This window comes from Carcharhinus amblyrhynchos, chromosome 25 (genome assembly GCF_965287045.1).
Source record: "Carcharhinus amblyrhynchos chromosome 25, sCarAmb.v2.hapA, whole genome shotgun sequence".
Taxonomy (NCBI): Eukaryota; Metazoa; Chordata; class Chondrichthyes; order Carcharhiniformes; family Carcharhinidae; genus Carcharhinus; species Carcharhinus amblyrhynchos.
The window spans coordinates 5,833,341-5,858,651 of record NC_137348.1 but is presented as its reverse complement, the minus strand read 5'-3'; the positions used below and the strand labels follow the sequence as shown (position 1 = coordinate 5,858,651).

Sequence of the window (25,311 nt, the reverse complement as noted above, 5' to 3'; positions counted from 1 at the left end):
CCAAGGCTAGTGTGACGATAACTTGTGCAGCGAATCGCAAAGATGGTTCAGTTCCAGCCATTAAATAGTTACCAGAGCGCCAAGGGCCAGCAAACATCCAACTCGCAACAGATGCTCTTGAGATGACTTGGAGCCAAGACTCTTATTAACCTCAAACTATAAATAGTTTACTTAACTCTTGCCATCTTGCACAAGATTTGACAGTTATCTATGTTCTAAACAAAGGTCTGGAACGTGGCTGTAGCTAGTAGAAACTGGCACAGTGGGTTAGCACTGCTGCCTCACAATGCCAGAGACCCTGGTTCGATTCCAGGCTCGGGTCACTGTCTGTGTGGAGTCTGCACATTCTCCCCGTGCCTGCATGGGTTTCCTCCAGGTGCTCTGGTTTCCTCCCACAGTCCAAAAGATCTGCTGGTTAGGGTGCATTGGCCATGCTAAATTCTCCCTCGGTGGACCCAAACAAGCGCCGGGGTGTGGCGATTGGGGGATTTTCACAGGAGCTTCATTGCAGTGTTAATACAAATCTACTTGTGACAACAACAAACAAACAATAAAACTTAAAAACAAAGTCCACTGCGGATTCTGTAAACTGTTCGTTGTATAGAGCAGGACATGACAAACCACAGAACTTAAAAACAGCACATTCCGCTTTACAGACGAAAAGAATTACATTTCTATGGCACCTCTCAGGGCCACTGCGCTCAAAGTGCTTCTCAGCCAATGAAGTCCAATCACTGCTGTGATGCAGTGGCCACATTACACACAGCAAGATCCCACAAACAGCAAAGAACAAAGACCTGCATTTATGTAGCACCTTTCACAACCACCACATCTCTCAAAGCAAAAAAAAGTTTGCTTATTCATGTCAGAAGTAGGCTTACATTAACACTGCAATGAAGTTACTGTGAAAATCCCCTAGTCACCACACTCCAGAGCCTGTTCAGGTACACAGAGGGAGAATTCAGCACGGTCAATGCACCCTAACCTGCACGTCTTTCAGACTATGGGAGGAAACCGGAGCACCTGGAGGAAACTCATGCAGACATGGGGAGGATGTGCAGACTCCACACAGACAGTGACCCAAGCTGGGAATTGAACCCGGGTTCCTGGCACTGTAAGGCAGCAGTGCTAACCACCGTGCCGCCGCCATTCCACTCCTAAGTACTTTTGAACCATTGTTGTAATGTCAGAATCATGGCACAGTAAGATGCCACATAACAGCTATGTGATTTTCTGGTGTTGATTGAGGTGTAAACATTGAGGGTCTGGGGGAGACTTTCCTGACTCTTCTTCACCCCCATTGGTTTAGTGGCTCATCCATAGGCAGTGCAGCACTCCCTCGGCACTGACCCTCTGACAGTGCGGCACTCCCTCAGTACTGACTGTCTGACAGTGCAGCACTCCCTCAGCACTGACCCTCTGACAGTGCGGCACTCCCTCAGCACTGACCCTCTGACAGTGCGGCACTCCCTCAGCACTGACCCTCTGACAGTGCGGCGCTCCCTCAGCACTGACCCTCTGACAGTGCGGCACTCTCTCAGCACTGACCCTCTGACAGTGCGGCACTCCCTCAGCACTGACCCTCTGACAGTGCGGCGCTCCCTCAGCACTGACCCTGAATCATTGGATAAAATTTCTACAGTGCAAAAGGAGGCCTTTCAGCCCATCAGGCCTGCGCTGGCTCTCTGACAGTTCACCACACCAGACCCTCTCCCTGTAACCCCGTGTATTTACCCCACAATCGCCCCCCTTCTTCACCCCTAGTCTAAATGACCAATCTGTTATTCTGGGATTGTGAGCCTGAGTTTTAGATTCTCAGGGTAAACACTTTTTCAGCATTGACCCTCTCATTTCCCAAATCAATCGTCTCACATTCTTCTAAATTCCCGGGAATATCGATGGTCGGCATTGTGGGAGAGGAGATAAAACTCAACTAACCGATGTGTGTGTGTGTGTGTGTTATTTTCACAGGGCCCTGTTGGGGACCGAGGAGACAGAGGCGATCCTGGAGATCCCGGCTATATTGTAGGTTATTTATCATTTCTGCCAGTGTCGATCTATCCCCACCCTCCTGGCCACCCCTGTCTGTGTCTTGTTTCAGTGAATGGCTGTCACCCTAGACTCCTTTTTACACAATTTAAAGCGCCAGTGAAGCTTACATGTAGAATCCCTACAGTGCAGAAGGAGGCCATTCAGCCCATTGGGTCTGCACCAACCCTGCAAAAGAGCATCTTACACAGCAATGCATCACTGCAACCCCACACACTTAGCATGGCCAATCCACCTAACCTGCATATCTTTGGACACTAATGGGCAATTTAGCATGACCAATCCATCTAACCTACACATCCCTGGACACTAAAGGGCAATTTAGCATGACCAATCCACCTAACCTACACATCTTTGGACACTAAGAGGCAATTTAGCACAGCAAATCTACCTAACCTGCCCATCTTTGAACACTGAGGGGCAATTTAGCATGGCCAATCCACCTGACTTGCACATCTTTGGACACTAAGGGGAAATTTAGCATGGCCAATACATCAAACCTGCACATTGTTGGACACTAAGAGACAATTTACTATGGCCTAACCATCTAACTTGAACATCTTTCGATGCTAAGGGATAATTTACCATTGCTAAACCCCCTAACCTGCACATCTTTGGACTGTGGGAAGAAACCGGAGCACCCGGAGGAAATCACAGGGAGAACGTGCAGATTTCAACAGACAGCGATCCAAGACCGGAATTGAACCCAGGTCCCTGGTGCTGTGAGGCAGCAGTGCTAATTACTGTGTCACTTTAACACAGTTGCAGAGTTTGTCCCTGTGCTCCCTAATCACTGAGTTGCAAAATATTACACTCATCAATTCCTGGGCGAAAGAGCAGTTGAATGTTACCTTCAGCTGTGAGGGGGTCTGGTGCATTGATCAAATTTCCAATCAGAGCATTTGATTGTGAAAACACTGACAGCAAACTCAGAGAGCAAACAACAGCAACCTGTATTTATATAGCGCCTTTAACTTCGAAAAATGTCCCAGGCAGCTTCAGAGGAGCGAGAATCGAACAGAATTTGTCACCGAGACACATAAAGAGATATCTGGACAGTTGACCAAAAAAAACCTGGTGAAAGAGGTGGCTTCTTTGAAGGGTTTTAAAAGTGGGGAGAGTGAGGGAGAGAGGCGGAAAGAGAGAAAGAGAAAGTGAGAGAGAGAAAGAGAGACAGAGGAGTTTAAGGAGGGAATTCCAGAGCTCGGGGTCTTGGCAACTGAAGGCCTGGCCGTCAATGGTGGAACGATTAAAACAGGAGAGAGAAACCTGCCAATATACTGAATGCTGAGTGATGGTATGGGTTAGCAAACTGTCCAATAAACTCAGCGATCTGTGTTTGAGCCAGCCACACTGACTGGATGAATCTCCTCTCAATCTGTTGGGAGAGTGCGGCGTTAAGGACAGCAGATTTCCTTTCCTAAAGGACATCAGTGAACTGGATATTGCTTGAGGACACAATCAGAATATAAGAACTAGGAGCAGGAGTAGGCCATCTAGTAGGGAGTGAATTCCACACATTCACCACTCTCTGGGTGAAGAAATTTCCCCTCACCTCAGTTCTAAAAGGTTTAGCCCTTATCCTCAAACTATGACCCCTAGTTCTGGACTCCCCCACCATCAGGAACATTCTTCCTACCCTGTTAGAATTTTATAAGTTTCTATGTTTATTTAAATAAGAACATAAGAATTAGGAGCAGGAGTAGGCCATCTAGCCCCTCGAGCCTGCCCCACTATTCAATAAGATCATGGTTGATACTTTCATGGACTCAGCTCCACTTACCCACCCGCTCACCATAACCCTCAATTCCTTTACTGTTCAAAAATCTATCCTTGCCTTAAAAACATTCAATGAGGTAGCCTCAACTGCTTCACTGGGCAGGGAATTCCACAGATTCACAACCCTTTGTGTGAAGAAGTTCCTCCTCAGCTCAGTCCTAAATCTGCTCCCCCTTATTTTGAGGCCATACCCCCTAGTTCTAGTTTCACCCGCCAGTGGAAACACCCTGGTGAATCTGTCAAAGTTTTGACAAAGGGTCGTCTGGACTCGAAATGTCAGCTCTTTTCTCTCCTTACAAATGCTGCCAGACCTGCTGAGATTTTCCAGCATTTTCCCTTTTGGTTTCAGATTCCAGCATCCGCAGTAATTTGCTCTGATCCAATGGGAACAACCTCCCCGTTTCTGCCTTATCTATTCCCTTCATAATGATTTGATTCATAGAATCCTACAGTGCAAAGGGAGGCCATTCAGCCCATCAAGTCGGCACTGACCTCAATCCCACCCAGGTCCTATCCCCATAAGCCCATGCATTTACCCTAGCTGATCCCCCTGACACTACGGGGCAATTTATAATTCCATAGTCTTCTATGTTTCTATAAGACCTCCCCTCATTCTTCTGAATTCCAGTGAGTATAGCCCCAGTCTACTCAGTCTCTCCTCATAAGCCAACCCTCTCAACTCCACAATTAGGGAACTAGTCATGCAATTAGGGAACTAGTCACGCTGTGCGACCTCAATTTTTTATAAAATTATCTGCGCGTTTGAAGAGAGCGGCGGGCGCTGCCTTCTTGTTAGAATTTAAAATGCCCAAAGCAATATGAACTCAGTAAGAGTTGGCATGTTGGCATTAACTGGCATCTGTTTATTTACAGGGTCAGCAAGGGTTGGATGGCGAGAGAGGGAAACCCGGCCAGCAAGGTTTACCGGTAAGCGCCGATTAAAACTTCATAAAAGCCCACAAGCTGGTGTAAATGCCCCCTGAGTTTAAAGTTTCACTTCATTAGAGTGTTGGCGTTCATTCATCCTGCTATGCGAACCACAAGTTTTGAGTTACTTGGGCGGTGGGAGGAGAGTTTGTCTGGATGGGAAGCGTCAGAGTAATTGATTCCACATTTTATGTTGCGAAAATCGCTGACTTACACCGGGTATAGCTTTACAGATAATTCCTCTAATTGTTTGTTTGGAACTTGTAGGGTAACCCTGGACCCCCAGGTAAACCAGGTGTGAAAGGTTCTAAGGGGCAAGAGGTAAGTGACTACAATTCAACTTTGTGTCCTGTAGTTAATCCCAACAGCGGAAACCGACCAACCGAGAGCAAGTGACTGGGATTGTTGCACTTGTTCTGGTTTCTCTGTTTGTGCCCAGTACACACTGATTGCCCTTTTAAAGATAAATATTCAGTTCCATTTCAAGTGGCTTCTTAAGTGTCGCCTCAAGAACCACTTGTGACAAAGCATTCCGCGTTCTAATAGCTGTGCAAAATTAATTCTTCCAGTTCCCACCTTTGTCCTCCTGGTAATGACCCCAACAATGTGCTCACTTCTTGACTGATTTGATCACCAGTTTTTCTACTGGTGGGCACTATGATGGCACAGTGGTTGGCACTGCTGCCTCAAAGCACCGGGGACCCAGGTTCAATTCCAGCCTCGGGTGACTGTCTGTGTGGAATTTGCACATTTTCCCCATATATGCTTGGGTTTCCTCCGGATGCTCAGGTTCCTCTGAAAGACTGTTGGTTAGGTGGATTGGCCATGCTAAATTGTCCCTTAGTGTCCAAACATGTGTAGGTAAGGTGGATTGGCCATGCTAGATTGTCCCTTAGTGTCCAAACATGTGTAGGTAAGGTGGATTGGCCATGCTAAATTGTCCCTTAGTGTCCAAACATGTGTAGGTAAGGTGGATTGGTCATGCTAAATTGTCCCTTAGTGTCCAAATATGTGCAGGTAAGGTGGATTGGTCATGCTAAATTGCCCCTTAGTGTCTATTGATATGAAGGTTTGGTGGTTTGACCATGCTAAATTGCCCCTTAGTGTTCAAAGATGAGCAGGTTAGGTGGTTTGGCCATGCTAAATTGCCCCCAAGATGTATATGGGAATTAGTGCCGTAAATACATTGGGATAAGCCCCGAGTAAGATGCTCTGTCAGAGAATCAATGCAGATTTGATGGGCCAAATGGCCTCCTTCTGTACCGTAGGGATTCTATGGAGGGCTAAGCCCAGACACACTCCTAGTGCGCTCAGGGGAGGGTCTTCCATTTGCACACTCCTTGGCCCAGAGAGGACATCACTATCCTCAGTGGCAACCCCACCACCCTCATCAGAACCTGGCACCCCCCCAGACCTTACTTACCTGACATGGCCATTGCTAATGATGGCACTACTGACTGCTAGCCCTCTGACTGGGGGGGTGATGCTATCTGAGGTGTCCCCCTCGCTTGGCATGACGTAAGGGGTCTGCTGACATAAGAGAAGCTCTTACAGAGAAACAACAGCCAATTCCTATCCTACAGAACACTGCTATTTGCATTCTGTGCCAGGAATAATGAGAGAGCACTTGTTTGGCAGGTCAGACTGGGATTGGCATGAGAGTAATGTTGTGTATGGTCGTTCCATTAACAGTCAGCGGTTTATTGAATGAGACGTCATGGCTAAAACCGGGGCAGAGCCAAAACACAATGCATCCTTTGGGCTTGGCAGGAATATTCTCTTCACCAGAAGGTGCAAAGAATTCCTAACTGAGGGAAAAATGATCACCGCCGATCCCTGTTACACATTAGCTTCCAGTTAGTGTGACATCCAATCTCCACAGAATTGAGGTGTGGCTGACTTTCCTTCAACACAGAAACATAGAAAGTAGAAACAAGAGCAGGCCACTCAGCCCTTCAAGCCTGCTCTGCTGTTCATTTTGATCATACCTGACCATCAAATTCAATATCCCGATCCCCCCCTTCCCTTTGATCCCTTTAGCCCCTGGAGCTATATCTAATTTCTTCTTGAAATCTCACGTTTTGGCCTCAGCTACATTCTGTGGGAGTGAATTCCACACATTCACCACCCTCTGGGTGAAGAAATTTCCCCTCACCTCAGTTCTAAAAGGTTTACCCCCTTATCCTCAAACTATGACCCCTAGTTCTGGACTCCCCCACCATCGGGAACATTCTTTCTACCCTGTCTAACCCTGTTAGAATTTTATAAGTTTCTATGTTTATTTAAATAAGAACATAAGAACCAGGAGCAGGAGTAGGCCATCTGGCCCCTCGAGTCTGCTCTGCCATTCAATAAGATCATGGCTGATCTTATTGAGTCATGGCTGATTCCCTGGATAGGGAATTCCACAGATTTACATCCCTTTGGGTGAAGAAGTTGCTCCTCAACTCAGTCCTAAATCTGCTCCCCCTTATTTTGAGGCCATGCCCCCTAGTTCTAGTTTCACCCACCAGTGGAAACAACTTCCCTGCTTCTATCTTATCTATTCCCTTCATTATCTTATATGTTTCTATAAGATCTCCCCTCATTCTTCTGAGTTCCAATGAGTATAGTCTCAGTCTCTCCTCATAAGCCAATCCTCTCAACTCCAGAATCAACCTAGTGAATCTCCTCTGCAGTGCCCCCCCCGCCACCCTCCAGTGCCAGTCTATCCTTTCTCAAGTAAGGAGACCAAAACTGTACACAGTATTCCAGGTGTGGCCTCACTAGCACCTTATACAGCTGCAACATAACCTCACTGTTTTTAAACTCCATCCCTCTAGCAATGAAGGACAAAATTTCATTTGCCTTCTTAATTACCTGCTGCATCTACAAACCAACTCCTTGAGATTCCTGCACGAGGACACCCAGGTCCCTCGGCACAGCAGCACACTGCAATTTTGTACCATTTAAATAATAGTCCATTTTGCTGTTATTCCTGTCAAAATGGATGACCTCACATTTAACAACATTGTATCCCATCTGCCAGACCCACGCCCACTCACTTAGACTGTCTATATCCCTTTGCAGATTTTCAGCGTCCTCTGTACACTTTGCTCTTCCATCTGTCTTAGTGTTATCTACGAATTTTGACACACTACACTTGGTCCTCAACTCCAAATCATCTACATAAATCGTAAACAATTGCAGTCCTAACACTAATCCCTGAGGCACACTACTAGTCACTGATTGCCAACCAGAAAAACCCATTTACCCTCACTCTTTGCTTGCTGTTAGTTAACCAATCCTCTGTCCGTGCTAATACATCACCCGTAACACCATGCACCTCATGTAACAGTCTTTGGTTGCAACACCTTGTCAAATGCTTTCAGGAAATCTAGATACACCACATGCACAGGTTCCCCATTGTCCACTGCACATGTAACGTTCTCAAAGAATTCCACCAAATTAGTCAAACATAACCTTCCCTTCAAAAACCCATGCTGCGTCTTACCAATGGGACAATTTATATCCAGATGTCTCGCTATTTCTTCCTTGATGATAGATTCAAGCATTTTCCCCTACTACAGAAGTTAAGCTAAGCGGCCTATAGTTATCATTTAAAGTGACTTTCTCCGTCTTTCTACGTGGTATGTACCTGAGATATTTTGGGACCTTGGGCGCGATTGGGAGTTCGGATGTGCAAAGTACAATCTGCTACCACATCATTCCAGCACTACAACATGTATAGAAGCTACTTAGCCCATCATCTCCCTGCCAGATCTCTATAGAGCAATCTAGTCAGTCTCACTTTCTGGCTTTATCCCTGTAGCCCTGCAAGCTTATTTCCTTCAAGTGTCCATCCAATTTCCTCTTGAGATCATTCATTATCTCCATCTCAAACCACCCCCCCACCCCCTCCCCCCACCACCTCATGCGTAGTGAGTTACCGCTCGCTGCATAATGAAATTCTTAGAATCCCTATGTGCAGAAGGAGGCCATTCAGCCCATCAAGTTTCCACGGACTCTCCAACACCACATCCCAACCGGGCCATATCCAAGTAACCCCACATATTTACCCATAACCGACACATCTTTGGACACTAAGGGACAATCTAGAATGGCCAGTCCCCCCTAATGCTTACATCTTTCGACTGTGTAAAAGAAACCAGAGCACCCAGAGGAAACCCACGCAGATACGGGGAGAACATGCTCCCATTCACCCAAGACCGAAATTGAACCCAGATCCCTGGTGCTGTGATACAGCAATGCCACCATTGTGTCACCGTGCCATCCTTCCTCACTTCTCTGTATCTCTTGGCCAAAGGCTTAGGTCTGTGCCCCCAGTCCTTGTATCATCAGCAATAGGAACAGCTCTCCCTTGTCTACATTGTCTAAATCTTTCATTAACTTGTCCACTTTTCTATTGCCTCCCAATCTCCTTTGCTCCAAGGTTAACAACTCCAGCTTCTCCAACCTCACGTTGGCTCTAATATCTTTCATCCCAGTAAATCCTCCCCTGCACCTTCTCCAGATACCTCATATAACGTACACCTCCAGAAACCTCACCTAACTTATGGTGACCAGAACTGAATGCTGTACTCTGGTAGTGATCTAACCAGGGTTTTATAAAGGTTCGGAGTAACTTTCCTGAACTTCAATCAATTAGAAAACCTAGACCTTGAACACATCCTCACTCTGGAGTTCAGGTCAGTCAGCCACCATTGTAATGTCCACATTTTCCACTTGATATACATGTTTGGAGTATTCTGATTGGTCATCTGGTGCTACAGAACTTGAGTATCTTGCACTCATCAGGAGGATTTGCAAGCATTCCAGTGTAAAGGGAACAATAATGTACTGCGTGAAAAGACAATGTCGATTGGTCGGCAAGTAGACTCTAATTGGTAAAGGTGTTGTCATGGAGAATGCACCAGGGCACAGTTAACTTTTTTTTTATTGATTCATGGGATGTGGGCGTCACTGACTGGCCAGTATTTACTGCCCATCCCTAAGGGCAGTTAAGACTCAACCACATTGCTGTGGGTCTGGAGTCACATGTAGGCCAGACCGGGTAAGGACAGCAGATTTCCTTCCCTAAAGGACATTAGTGAACCAGATGGGTTTTTAACAATAATCGACAATGGTTGCATGGTCATGGGGCGGCGATGGCTTGGTGGTATTATTGCTAAACTGTTAATCCAGAAACTCATGTTCTGGGCGCATGGGTTCAAATCCCACCACAGCAAATGGTAGAATTTGAATTCAATAAAAAATATCTGGAATTAAGAATCTAGTGTTAACCAGGAAACCATTGTCGATTGCTGGAAAAACCCATCTGGTTCACTAATGCCCTTAAGGGAAGGAAATCTGCCGTCCTTACCTGGTGTGGCCTATATATGACTCCAGAGCCACAGTGATGTGGTTGATTCTTAACCGCCCTCAGCAACTAAGGATGTCCAATAAATGCTGGCCATCCAATGATGCCCATGTCCCATGAATGAATAGAAAAAAAGTAAAGTCTTAATACCAAATTTCAGCATTTGCCACAGCAGGATTTGAACCTGGTTCCCCAGAGCATTACCCTGGGTCTCTGGATTCCTCGTCCAGCAACAACATCACTAGGCCACTGCCAAGCTTTTGGTTAGATTCAAATCGGGAAAGTTGACCCTACTTGGTCAAGGCATTGCCAAGAGGGATGAACCAGTGAAAGGCTGGTCCCCAGGCTTCCGTTTAGCTGAAAAAGGCACAAAGTATGGACATGCTCCTTCTGTCTACAAAGCACCCTGTCCGTGAATATATGTAGCTTCTCACACAGGAAAGTGAGCCACACTGTGAACCTGACTAATAATCTTAAATTTGCTGCCAGTGTATTTCTTAGCACAATCAGGGTTGTTTAGCAGGTGCTGTCCAACTGTGGAATCACTTCTAATATTGGACACTGACATTCGCTTGCCACTCTCTTCTCATGCAGTATAAATTGTTGTCACTTGATATTTTGTGAATCTGATCTGATGCGTCCAAGGTGCAAAACTTCAACAGCATTTGCCCCTTTTCAGCAACAATGGAGTATTAGACGTGACCATTGTAGTCCCACATCAAGATTTCAGTCCTCAATTCATGCATGGATTGCCACTCAGCTCTGAAACTTAATCGCTCTACACTAAAATCTATTCAGATACCGGACAGTGGTCGTCCACCTGGGAAGAATTGTGTTTCAAACTTAGTGTCGGGTTGTGACCGAGGGCAGTTTAGCAGCAACGAAAGATTGAAACGGGTTTAAGTGCTCCCAAATCCCTCTATGGTGCTTACATAGAACATAGAACACTACAGCACAAACAGGCCCTTCGGCCCACAAGTTGCGCCGATCACATCTGTACCTACCAAGCCATAGAACTATCCGTAACTCCTAATCCCATTAGATCCCATGTACTCATCCAGAAGTCTTTTAAAAGACCCCAGTGAGTTCGCCTCTACCACCACCGACGGCAGCCGATTCCACTCACTCACCACCCTCTGAGTGAAAAACTTACCCCGAACACCAGTGTTCAGTTTTCTTACTCACTAATTACAAACCCCTCTCCCCTGTTGCAATCACCCCCGCTCCATTCTCCTGCCAGTTAGCCAACCTGCAGAGAATGGACTCAGTTTGGAATGCATAATGTGATCCATGGGGAATGGCGCCACAATTGGACTGTGGGAGGAAACCAGAGCACCCGGAGGAAACCCACGCGGACACGGGGAGAATGTGCAGACTCCACGCAGACAGTGACCCAAGCTGGGAATCGAACCCAAGTCCCTGGCGCTGTGAGGCAGCTGTGCTGACCACTGTGCCACCTATGCCCTAGCTTCTCCCATCACTATTGCTGTCTACAAGCCAAGAAGATCAGCCTTTCATTGCAAAGAAGCCCAACGTTACACAAAAATGCCTCTTGTCAGAGATTTGAAATATGTAACGCAGAATCATAGAATCCTGCAGTGCAAAGGGAGGCCATTCGGCCCATCGAGTCTGCACCGACCACAATCCCACCCGGACACTATCCCCATAACCCTATGCGTTTAGCCTAGCTAGTCCCCCTGATATTAAGGGGCAATTTAGCATGATGTAACCCAAACATCTTTGCACTGTGGGAGGAAACCAGAGCATCCAGAGGAAACCCATGCAGACACATGCAGACTCATGTATAGAACCTTAGTTAGGACACACTTGGAATATAGTGTTCAATTCTAGTCGCCACACTACCAGAAGGATGTGGAGGCTTTGGAGAGGATACAGAAAAGATTTACCAGGGTGTTGCCTGGTATGGAGGGCATTAGCTATGAGGGGAGGTTGGTTTGTTCTCCCTGGAATGACAGAGGTTGAGGGGAGACCTGATAGAAGTCTACAAGATTATGAGGGGCATGGACAGAGTGGATAGTCAGAAGCTTTTTCCCAGGGTGGAAGAGTCAATTACTAAGGGGCACAGGTTTAAGGTGCGAGGGGCAAGGTTTAAAGAAGATGTACGAGGCAAGTTTTTTACACAGAGGGCGGCGGGTGCCTGGAACTCACTGCCGGGGGGAGGTAGTGGAAGTAGAAACGATAGTGAGAAATACATGAATAGAATGGGAACGGAGGGATATGATCCCTGGAAGGGTAGGGGGTTTAGTTCAGTCGGGCAGCCTGGTCGGTGGAGGCTTGGAGGGCCGAAGGGCCTGTTCCTGTGCTGTAATTTTCTTTGTTCTTAAAACTGGAGCACCCAGAGGAAACCCACGCCGACACGGGGAGAACATGCAAATTCCGCACAGACGGTGACCCAAGCTGGGAATCGAACCCAGGTCCCTGGCGCTGTGAGGCAGCAGTGCTGACTACTGTGCCATCATGCCGCCCCAGCTCCACTATCAGAGGTGGAGAGGTTCTTCCCACTCGGAAAGGACAGCAAGACTAGAGGGCACAGCCTCAAGATAAGGGGGGGAGGCGGTTTAGAACGGAGTTGAGGAGGAACTTCTTCACTCAAAGGGTGGCGAATCTCTGGAATTCTCTGCCCGTTGAAGTGGTGGAGGCTGCCTCGCTAAATATATTTAAGTCACGGGTAGATAGGTTTTTGGTAGGCAAGGGAATTAAGGGTTATGGGGAGAGAGCGGGAAAGTGGAACTGAGCCACTTCAGATCAGCCATGATCTTATTGAATGGCGGGGCAGGCTCGAAGGGCTAGATGGCCTACTCCTGCTCCTATTTCTTATGTTCTTATGTTCTGTCCTCTGAGTTAGTAGTGGATGAGCTGAGTTTGGAATTTATAATGTGATCCATGTGGAATGGCACCAAACTTAAAACTAAAACAAATTGGGAAAATTGCAAGCCTAAAAGACCAGCCTTTCATTGCAAAGAAGCCAGTGTTACACAAGAAGGCCTTTTGTCAGAGATTAGAATGTGTAATATCTTCCATGTGCTCAATGTTGAAGCACTCCAAAATATCTTCATTGATTCATTCCCCTAAAATGCTGTTAGGGGGAGATACCTCGGGAGTATCCATTACTTTGCCAAGTTTTCTGATCATTCCTGCATCTAATTTTCATTCGTAGAATGTATAATCCACTCATTCCTTGTGTGGTGGTTTTGTGTCCCTGCCTCTGAACCAGAAGCTCCAGCTCCAAGTCCCACCCCAGGGCTTAATGGCCAAGGAAGGCGCGCTCATAACACGGGCAGTCAGGGGTGAGCGTGACCCTGCAAATCCTTCGACAGAGGTCAGAGCGGGAGAGATTCCTGAATGCCCTGAGAGGAAAGTTTACACAGAGTCTCTACAGTGTAGACGGAGGCTATTTGGCCCATCAATTCTGCACGACTATCCGAAAGAGTGTGCTATCCAGTCCAACCCTACTCTTACCATACCCGTAACCCTGCACATTTATCATGGCCAATCCACCTTGCATTAAAGTTAATCGATGTCACAAGTCGGCTTACATTCACACTGCAATGAAGTGACTGTGAAAATCCCCTAGCCGCCACACTCCGGTGCCTGTTCGGGTACGCTGAGGGAGAATTTAGCACGGCCAATGCACCCTAACCAGCACGTCTTGGGAGGAAACCAGAGCACCCAGAGGAAACCCACGCAGACACAGGGAGAATGTGCAAACTCCACACAGACAGTGACCCGAGGCGGGGAATCGAACCCAGGTCCCTGGCGCTGTAAGGCAGCAATGCTAACCACTGTGCTACTGATCCCCTAGCTTCTCCCATCACTACTGCTGGCTCCAGGCTACAGTGTGTGTATGTGTCAGACAGTAATTCAGACTCACTGAATGAGCTGTATTGCTCCGTGATTTGCATAGTCATAGCTACATGTGGTGAGGTAACGAGCTAAAACCAGAGAACAGAATCAGAGAATCTGAAGGGGAAGATTCAGAAAGAATGTTCCCGATGGTGAGGGGAGTCCACAACCAGCGGGGTTATAGTTTGAGGATAAGGGGTAAACCTTTTAGAACTGAGGTGAGGAGGAATTCCTTCACCCGGAGGTTGGTGAGTGTGTGGAATTCACTCCCACAGAAAAAACTTGAGGCCTACACACGAATAAAGAATAGAGAAAATTACAGCACAGGAACAGGCCCTTCGGCCCTCCAAGCCTGCACCGACCATGCTGCCCAACTGAACTAAACCCCCTACCCTACTGGGAGACCATATCCCTCTATTCCCATCCTATTCATGCATTTGTCAAGATGCCCCTTAAAAGTCATTATCGTCATTCCACTACCTCCCCCAGTGTGGAGACGCTGGCGTTAGACTGGGGTGGACACAGTAAGAGGTCCCACAACACCAGGTTAAAAGCCCAGCAGGTCTATTTGTATCACGAGCTTTCGGAGCACTGCCCCTTCATCAGGTGAATCAACTTAACTCACTCCTTCCTCACTCACCTGATGAAGGGGCTGCGCTCCGAAAGCTCGTAATCCCAAATAAACCTGTCGGACTTTAACCTGGTGTTGTGGGAACTACTTACTGTGTCTATCTCCCCCAGCAGCGAGTTCCAGGCACCCACCATCCTCTGTGTAAAAAACGTGCCCCGCGCATCTCCTTTAAACCTTGCCCCTCGCGTCAAACATTGTCTGATTTCAAGAAGAAATTGGATTTGGGACTTGGGGCTAAAGGGATATGGGTGGGGGGAAGGGGGGGGGAGGTCAGGATATTAATTTTGATGATCAGCCATGATTGTAATGAATGGCAGAGCAGATTCAAGGGCCAAATGGCCTCCTCCTGCTTCTAGTTTCTATGGTAACCCCTGTGGTTAATCCACATTGCTGTTGGTTCTGGGTTGTAGTTTCTGTTGGTATTTATGTGTGTTCGTAGAATCATAGGAGCCTACAGTGCAGAAAGAGGCCCTTCGGCCCATCGAGTCTGCACCGACCACAATCCCACCCAGGCCTGACCCCCATATCCCTACATATTTTACCCGCTAATCCCTCTAATCTAAGCACCCTAGTACACTAAGGGGAAATTTAGCATGGCCAATCAACCTAACCCGCATATCTTTGGACTGTGGGAGGAAACTGGAACACCCGGAGGAAACCCACGCAGACACGGGGAGAATGTGCAAACTCCACACAGACAGTGACCTGAGCCAGGAATCGAACCCAGGTCCCTGGAGCTGTGAAGCAGCAGTGCTAACCCACTGTGCTACCGTGCCGCCCCTGGTGTTGATATTCCCAGCATTCTGGCCAATTGGCACCACTAATCTGGCCATTTTCACATCGTTATATTGTGGGCATGTGCCGCATACACGCTCGTGTTCCCTACACTACAACAGCGCCCACAGCTTACACGCGCTTGATTGGACATCAGATACTTTGGGATGTCCAGCGGTTATAGAAGGTGCTACATAAATGCAAGCCTCTCTTTCTTTTATCTCTTTCCTCTCTTTGGTTTAGGGAAGGAAGGGCAAAACCGGTTCCCACGGCGCGCAAGGAAGCCCAGGCCCACCGGTAAGTGTTGTCTGTAAATGTACAACTGCATCTACACACCCATTCATCGTTACAGCACAGACAGGAGCTTGGGGCCCTAACACGGCATATGTTCCCCCATCCCTGACCTCCGACCAGCAGGGAGGCAATGGGACCACTTAAACTGCCCTTTATTTCGATAGCACCGTGCGGGGGAGAAGGGCAGTAAAATCCTAGCCCACTCCAAAAGCAACAACGTCAGTTCCAAAGGACGGGATTCTCCAGTCCCGCTCGCTCCAAGGCTGGACATTCCCACCCGAGGTCAATGGACCTTTGCAGGGTCCGCCCCCTCTCCCCCCCCACCCCGCCCCCACTGCGATTCCCGTGGGGGTTGGGCATGATGGGAAATTTCTGCCCATTGGTGATGTCAAGAGTCTATAAAGCTGCTGATTTCCAATAGAGTAACAGATTATTGTAAGGCCAATCAGAGTAAAGATCAAGACTAGGCCTCGCGCGTTCTAACGCTGTTGGAATTCCGAAGGTTTTTGAGTTTAGCTCATTGCTGCTTTCTGTGCCTAACACACAGGGTCCAGTCGGGCCACCGGGGCCCAGGGGTGTCGTTGGTCGTCAGGGTCAAGAGGGGGCTCCAGGGTTGGACGGACTTCCCGGATTCAATGGCAAACCAGGAACCCAGGTCAGAATTTGCTGCTTGCAAAGTCCGCACATTCATAAGATATGGGAGCAGGATTAGGCCATTTGGCCCATCAAGTCTGCTCCGCCATTCGATCATGGCTGATATGCTCCTCATCCCCATTTTCCTGTCCTCTCCCCATAACCCTTCAACCCATTACCAATTAAAAATGCCTAACTCCTCCTTAACTTTACTCACTGTCCCAGTGTCCACCATACTTTGGGGTTGCAAATTCCACAGATTCACAACCCTTTGGGAGAAGCAGTTTCTCCTCAACTCTGTTTTAAATTTGCTGCACCTTACCCACAGATGATGAGCTCTCGTTCCAGAGATAAAGGCATCGATACATGTAATTACCCTCACTCACTGAATCCCAGTGCCTGAGAATAATCTTGCACAACAGGAGGAAGAAGAATGCCACACGTGATTATTTATTATTTTATTTATTAGTGTCACAAGTAGAGTTACGTTAACACTGCAATGAAGTTACTGTGAAAATCCCCTAGTCGCCACACTCCAGTACCTGTTCGGGTCCACTGTGGGAGAATTTAGCACGGCCAATGCACCCTAACCAGCATGTCTTTTGGAGGAAACTGGAGCACCCGGAGGAAACCCACGCAGACACGGGGAGAATGTGCAGACTCCCCACAGACAGTGACCCAAGCTGGGAATTGAACCCGGGTCCCTGGCGCTGTGAGGCGGCAGTGCTAACCATTGTGCCACCGTGCAGGTGAAGTGGGATATTCTTTCCACAGTAAACAGTCCAGCCAACACATCACACAATTTTATACGTCTTTTTCCCAATTTAAGCTCAACTTCCCAACAATTCGGTTAATAAATCCTGCCAGCGTCCCTGTCAGTAACCCATGGTCAAGTTTCCATGACCTTCATAGTATTTCTGTTGGCTTACCACAGATCAAACAGGATTAATCCCAATTTTTTAAAATTTATTTATGGGACATGGGTGTGGCCGTGTAGGCCAGCATTTTATTGCCCATCCCTAACTGCCCCTTGAGAAGGTGGTGGCGAGCTGCCTTCTTGAGCCCGCTGAGATCCCTGTGGCGTAGGCACAACCACAGTGCTGTTAGGGAGGGAGTTCCAGGAACAAAGAACAACACAGCACAGGAAACAGGCCCTTTGGCCCTACAAGCCCGTGCTGCCATTTTGACATTCAGTGAGTGCCTCGTTCCAATCCTCCTCCTACCTATGACTTTTGTCTACGCCTCTTGGACTCCACAATAAAGGTGTGCAAATTTAGAGAATTATATGCGCGCCAGATTAAGGGAGGTCTAGTTTAGGGACAATTTGTTAACACCAATCAGCCTAAAATCAGTACAGGGTGCTGGTGAGGCCGCAGCTGGAGTACTGTGTGCAGTTTTGGTCGCCGCACTTGCGCAAGGATATGTTGGCCTTGGAGGGAGTACAGAGGAGGTTCACGAGGCTGATACCGGAGATGAGGGGGTTGGACTATGAAGAGAGACTAAATAGACTGGGTCTGTACTCGTTGGAGTTTAGAAGGATGAGGGGGGATCTTATAGAGACGTATAAGATAATGAAGGGGATGGATAGGGTAGAGGTAGAGAGATTCTTTCCACTTAGAAAGGATAGCAGGACTAGAGGACACAACCTCAAGATAAGAGGGGACAGTTTAGATCGGAGTTGAGGAGGAACTTCTTCACTCAAAGGGTGGTGAATCTCTGGAATTCTCTGCCTGTTGAAGTGGTGGAGGCTGCCTCGCTAAATATATTTAAGTCACGGGTAGATAGGTTTCTGATAGACAAGGGAATTAAGGGTTATGGGGAGAAAACGGGAAAGTGGAACTGATCCACTTCAGATCAGCCATGATCTTATTGAATGGCGGGGCAGGCTCGAAGGGCTAGATGGCCTACTCCAGCTCCTATTTCTTATGTACTTATGTTCTTAAAAGCACGTTTTTTGGGGTGTGGGAGGAAACCGGAGCACCCGGAGAAAACCCACGCAAGCACGGGGAGAATGTGCAAACTCCCACAGACACCGGCCCAAGTCGGAGATCCGACCCAGGTCCGTGTATCTGCACGGCAAACTGGGATTTCGACCCAGTGACAGTGAAGGAACAGCCGATATATTTCCACGTCGGGGTGATGAGTGGCTCGGAGAGGAGCTTGCAGCTGATGGCGTTCCCACGTGTCTGCTGGCCTTTGCCCTTCCTTGTGGTAAATTGATGTCTGGGACATGTGCAGAGTGTAAACAGCCGCTGGATTTATTTACAAATGGAATGAAAGATAATGGCAGCGACACAAAGGAAAATACAGAACAGCACGAGGTTATTTACTTTGGAAGCAAAAACAAGGCGGATTGCTACATGAATGGCTGTAAATTGGGAGAGGGGAGTGTGCGGCAGGACCTGGGTGTCCTTGTGCACCAGTCACTGAAGGTAAGCATGCAGGTGCAGCAAGGGGGTAAAGAAGGCAAATGGCATGTTGCCCTTCATTGCAAGAGGTTTCGGGAATCAGCTTTTAGGCTGATTGATTGGGTAACAAATTGTCCCTATATTGGACCTCCCTGATCCTCACACATTAGGCGTAGACTAAAATCATGAATAGGTCACTGAGACAATGGGACGGCGGCGCGGGCTCGTTGGGCCGAAGGGCCTGTTTCCCGTGCTGTGTTGTTCTTTGTTCTTTAATACAATGCAAGTGCAATGCTAGCATTCATGTCGAGAGGGCTAGAATACAAGAGCAGGGATGCACTTCTGAAGCTGATTGAAGCTCTGGTCAGACCTCATTTGGAGTATTGTGAGCAGTTTTGGACCCCACATCTAAGGAAGGGTGTGCTGGAAGGATCCAGAGGAGGTTCACAAGAATGAGACCTGGAATGAAGAGCTTGTCGTATGAAGAATGGTTGAGGACACTGGGTCTGTACACGTTGGTGTTTACAAGGATGAGGGGGGAATCTTATTGAAACTTACAGGATACTGTGAGGCCCTGGATAGAGTGGATGTGGAGAGGATGTTTCCACTAGTAGGAAAAACTAGAACCAGAGGGCACAACCTCAGGCTAAAGGGACAATCCTTTAAAACAGAGATGAGGAGGAATTTCTTCAGCCAGAGAGTGGTGAATCTGTGGAACTCTTTGCCGCAGAGGAGGCTAGGCCACTGAGTGTCTTTAAGACAGAGATAGATAGGTTCTTGATTAATAAGGGGGTCAGCAGTTATGGGGAAAGGCAGGAGAATGGGAGATGAGAAAAATATCAGCCATGATTGAATGGTGGAGCAGACTCGATGGGCTGAGCGGCCTAATTCTGCTCCTATATCTTATGGTCTTACAAGAGCAGGGATGTGTTGTTGCAATTATACAGGATCTTGGTGATGCCACACTTAGAATACTGTATGGTCTCCTTTTCTGAGGAAGGATCATAGAAGAATCATAGAATCCCTGCAATACAGAGGAAGCCATTTGGCCCATTGAGTCTGTACCAACCCACAGTCCCATCCAGGCCCTATTCCTGTAACCCCACATATTTACCCTGCTAATTTCCTTGATGCTAGGGTCAATTTAGCATGGCCAATCAACCTAGCCCGCACATCTTTGGACTGTTATTCTTACCCTTGAGGGAGTGCAGCGAAGGTGCCACCAAGATATTGCCCCTTGAGCCTGCCTTCTCCTGTTTTGTAACTAATGGAGAGATCGGGTTTCCTGGCTACATGAAAGGTATTGCTAAACTGTCCAAACAGCAAGCAGATTGGTCTGCTGAGGTTTTATAAATGGGGTCAAAAATGGGTTTATAAGAAGTCTTGAGGTCCTGAAAGGAGTGCAGAAGAGATTTATTTAGATTACACTGGGAAGCTTTAGTGATGAAAGACTAAAAAAAACTCCTTTAGTTAAAATAGAGAAGATTATAAGGTGATCTGATAAAGGTATTCTTTTCTTGTTCTTCATTGCTGTCCAGCTTTTATTGCCCATCCCCAATTGCCCTCACGTTGAGCGCCTCACTCGGCCATTTCGGAGGGCAGTTAAGAATCAACCACCTTGCTGTGGGCCTGGAGTCACATGTAGGCCAGACCGGGTAAGGACAGCAGATTTCCTTCCCTGAAGGGCATCAGTTAACCAGATGGGTTTTTACGGCAATCGACAATGGTTTCATGGTCATCATTAGATTCTTAGTTCCAGATCATAGAAACATCGAGTGCAAGAGGAGGCCATTCTGCCCATCAAGACTGCACCAGCAATAATCCCACCTTATCTCTGTAACCCCACATATTTACCCCACTAATCCCTCTAATCTATGCATCAACACTGAGGGGAAATTTAGCATGGCCTATCAACCTAACCCGCATATCTTTGGACTGTGGGAGGAAACCGGAGCACCCAGAGGAAACCCATGGAGACAGTGACTCAAGCCGAGAATGGAACCCAGCTCCCCGGAGCTGTGAGGCAGCAGTGCCAATCACTGTGCCATCATGCTGCCTGATATTTTGTATTGAATTCAAATTCCACAATCTGCCACAGTGGGATTCAAACCGGGGTCCCAGAACATTTCCCTGTGTCTCTGAATTACTAGCCCAGGGACGATATAGAACATAGAACACTACAGCACAAACAGGCCCTTCGGTCCCCAAGTTGCGCTGATCATATCCCTATCTACCAGGCCTACCTATAACCCTCAATCCCATTAAATCCCACGTACTCATCCAGAAGTCTCTTAAAAGACCCCAGTGAGTTCGCCTCCACCACTACCGACGGCAGCCGATTCCACTCACTCACCACCCTCTGAGTGAAAAACTTACCCCTGACATCTCCTCTGTACCTGCTCCCCAGCACCTTAAACCTGTGTCCTCTCGTAGCGACCATTTCAGCCCTGGGAAACAGCCTCCGAGAATCCACCCTATCTATTCCTCTCAACATCTTATAAACCTCTATCAGGTCACCTCTCAACCTTCGTCTCTCCAGGGAGAAGAGCCCTAGCTCCCTCAACCTGTCCTCATAAGGCATGCCTCCCAATCCAGGCAACATCCTTGTAAAAATCCTTGTAGGACTACATCGCTAAGTAAGTCTTACCAATGATCGGGTCTATACCTCAGGAGACACCGGAAAAGCAGACTTGTAAGATTAACGTTTTTGTCTTTTTATTCCGCAGGTGGAGGTCCACCTCGTTGTCAAACGAGGGGCATGCACACGGTGGGTCGTGCGTGGGCTGCTCTTGGAGGTTCCGGGAGTGGCCTAGTACTTCGTGTCGGTGTGTATGCTTGATCCTGGACCGGTAGACGGGCACCGCAACAGCTCGGTGACTAGCACTGCTGGCTGTGCAGATACATGGATTTGGGCCTGTGTCTGTGGGAGTTTGCGCATTCTCCCTGTTGGTTGCATGGGTTTCCTCCGGGCGCTCCGGTTTCCTCCCACACCCCAAAGATGTGCTCTTAGGCTGATTGGTTTTACCAAATTGGCACTATTCTCCCCTGAATCTGGCTAAGTTAGGGGTTCCATTCGTAGACACGCAGGGTAGAGTAGGTGTAGGAGGATGCGGCGGCGCGGGCTCGTTGGGCCGAAGGGCCTGTTTCCCGTGCTGGGTTGTTCTTTGTTCTTTGTTGTTCTTTGTATTAAGATTGTAACAATGCCACTGTGCCACCGTCCACCCTTAGCTGTGAATCAGAATGAGCTGCTCGCCATATCTCTGTGAGTGACGATTGTTGGTCTGTATTTTATTTTCGCTGCAATGAATCTCTTGTCAAGGATAAACAGCCACAGCAGCTCTTGCTGCAATGAACTGTCAATAGTTTGATGTCTGTTAAGATGTCGCTTTCCCTCCTACCTCAGGGAGAACAGGGAGACGACGGGAGTGTCGGATTGCCCGGGAAGCCTGGTGGACGCGGTCGTGTTGGAGTCCCAGGGTTACCCGGATCTCAGGGACCTCCTGGCTTCAAGGTAAGCGGGTCCAAGGACCCCCTGCGTTCACAGCTCACCACCCTAAAGCTGTGGTGTACAATGACTTACTAACTAGAAAGGCTAAGATGTGGAGTTGGACTGGGGTGGGCAGAGTAAGGAGTCTCACAACACTAGGTTAAAGTCCAACAGGTTTATTTGGAATCACGAGCTTTCGGAGCGCTGCTCCTTCATCAGGTGAGTGACTTGATGGAAAAGCAGCGCTCCGAAAGCCATTGATTGCAAATAAACCTGTTGGACTTTAACCTGGTGTTGTGAGACTCCTTACTAGAAAGGCAGAGATGATCAGGCCACACAGGTCAACCCTTGGGCAGAAACGTTTTAGAGGTGTCCTCAAAGCACTCATGATGGGGTCGAGCATAAAAGGTAACAGTTAAGTTGCCGCGGTCACAGATGACCAATGGCTGCACTCCCCTTCGAAGGGGAGCGCTGACTGGTAGCGATTTAACACATAAGAACATAAGAAATAGGAGCAGGAGTAGGCCAACTAGCCCTTCGAGCCTGCCCCGCCATTCAATAAGATCATGGCTGATCTGTCGTGTCTCAGCTCCACATCCCCGCCCTCTCCCCATAACCCTTAATCCCCTCGCTTATCAAAAACCTATCAACCCGCGTCTTAAAAATATTTAGCGAGGCAGCCTCCACCACTTCAACGGGCAGAGAATTCCAGAGATTCACCACCCTTTGAGTGAAGAAGTTCCTCCTCAACTCCGTTCTAAACCGCCCCCCCTTTATCTTGAGGCTGTGCCCCCTAGTCCTACTGTCCTTTCTGAGCGGGAAGAGTCTCTCCACCTCTATCCTATCCATCCCATTCATCATCTTATACGTCTCAATGAGATCTCCCCTCATTCTTCTAAACTCTAACACAAGGATCGTCACACCTCAGGCGAGGCTGAGAATCCCGGACATACCCTCTTCCATCTCCTTCCATCAGCAAAAAGATACAAAAGTCTGACAGTATGTATCAACCAATTCAAGAACAGCTTCGTCCCTGCTATCATATATTAGATTGATCTTTCTCTACATCCTATCTGTGACTTCTTTCCTCTATTCATTCATGGGACATGGTCATCGCCGGCTGGCCCCCATTTATTGCCCATCCCTAGTTGCCCTTGTTCAGAGGGCAGTTGAGAGTCAACCCCATTGCTGTGGCTCTGGAGTCACATGTAGGCCAGACCGGGTAAGGACGGCAGATTTCCTTCCCTAAAGGACATTAGTGAACCAGATGGGTTTTTCCGACAATGGTCATCAGTAGATTCTTAATTCCAGATATTTTTTATTGAATTCAAATCCCACCATCTGCCGTGGTGGGATTCGAACCTGGATCCCCGGGATATTAGCTGAGTTTCTGGATTAATGGTCTCGCGATAATACCACTAGGCCACCGCCTCCCCTGCAAGATGATATTCTGCACCGCCTCCTTTCCTTCTCTATGAACGGTATGCTTTATCTATAAAGCGCACAAGAAGCAATACTTTCCACTCTCTCCCAATGCATGTGACAATAATAAATTAAATCAAAAGATGTGGCCTTCATGAATAACCTCAGCCACTACGGGAATTGAACCTGCGCTGTTAGCATCGCTCTGCCTCACAAACCAGTTGAGCTAAAATGGCTCCCGAGGGCATGGGAGACTCTGGTCTGTGACTGATCGAGGTGGGCAAGGCTGATTGGGCACGGCACCAACCACATCGGGAAGTTGTGTTGTGAGTTCGCAGAGGTGACGTTGAGGTGCCAGGGAGAGTGGCAAAAACCTCCAAACCATCCACCGACCCAACCACCTCAAGGACCACCTACCCTGCAACCGGCAGAGTCTGCGGGTGGCAAACTGGATCATTCAGCCATCTCAAACCCACCGAACTGGAGGGAGTGATTAAAATCAGGGTGCTGAAGACACCGGCATAAGGGAACCTCCGAGATTTCAGAGGATAGTGGGCCTGGAGAAGGTTGGACAGATAGGGAAGCTGTGGGAGGATTTCAAATTGAGACATTAAAGCCATTTTACTTTCAAGGTGTTATACAAATGCAGGCTTCTGTTGTTGGCAGGTTCAAGTCAACTCAGTCCAATTGACAGTTATATGACTGGCTGAGTCGTAGAGTCATAGAGGTTTACAGCATGGAAACAGGCCCTTCGGCCCAACCGGTCCATGCCACCTTTATTTTTAACTCCTGAGCTAATCCCAATTGCCCACATTTGGCCCATATCCCTCTATACCCGTCTTACCCGTGTAACTGTCTAAATGCTTTTTAAAAGACAGAATTGTACCCGCAAATATTACAAACTTTTTTTGGCATGAACAGTTTTGGATCTTTTGCCAGCGGTTATACTTCACATTACAGTCATTGCTTAACAACTCCCTGAGGTCCTGTTACAGTCAGAGTAATCAAAGGGATGGTTTAATGCAGCTCCTGCAGGTTTGCTGCAGTGACAATTGGAGGCCCCTCGTGACGTATCGTTAGCGCCTCCTCCTGGGCGCTGTTAAAATATCTAATCATCTTCAATTTGCGCTCGTAAATCATCCTGCCATTTTGTGTCAAATTCACTTTCTCATGGAGAAAAATGCGATTTCACACTTTTACTGAATAATTCATGAACCCGATCGCAGTATTATTTGCAAAAGGATATATTGGCCTTGGAGGGAGTACAGAGGAGGTTCACCAGGCTGATACCGGAGATGAGGGGGTTAGCCTATGAAGAGAGATTGAATAGACTGGGTCTGTACTCATTAGAGTTTAGAAGGCTGAGGGGGGATCTTATAGAGACCTACAAGATAATGAAGGGACTAGATAGGGTAGAGGTAGAGAGATTCTTCCCACTTAGAAAGGATAGCAGAACTAGAGGGCACAGCCTCAAGATTAAGGGGGGGGGCAGTTTAGAATGGAGTTGAGGAGGAACTTCTTCACTCAAAGGGTGGTGAATCTCTGGAATTCTCTGCCCGTTGAAGTGGTGGAGGCTGCCTCGTTGAATATATTTAAGTCACGGGTAGATAGGTTTCTGATAGACAGGGGAATTAAGGGTTATGGGGAGAAAGCGGGAAAGTGGAACTGATCCACTTCAGATCAG

General features: G+C 47.8%; 1 protein-coding gene across 1 annotated transcript in view; it reads left to right on the top strand.

The window, feature by feature from the left end:
• The window catches only part of col27a1b (collagen, type XXVII, alpha 1b), a 576,392-nt gene that overhangs the window by 502,094 nt on the left and 48,987 nt on the right, over positions 1-25,311 (top strand). The window contains exons 43-48 of the mRNA XM_080211775.1: positions 1,972-2,025; positions 4,702-4,755; positions 5,023-5,076; positions 15,627-15,680; positions 16,225-16,332; positions 22,122-22,229. Of these exons, the coding sequence (XP_080067901.1) occupies positions 1,972-2,025; positions 4,702-4,755; positions 5,023-5,076; positions 15,627-15,680; positions 16,225-16,332; positions 22,122-22,229 (432 nt within the window). The remainder of the gene's footprint in view (positions 1-1,971; positions 2,026-4,701; positions 4,756-5,022; positions 5,077-15,626; positions 15,681-16,224; positions 16,333-22,121; positions 22,230-25,311) is intronic.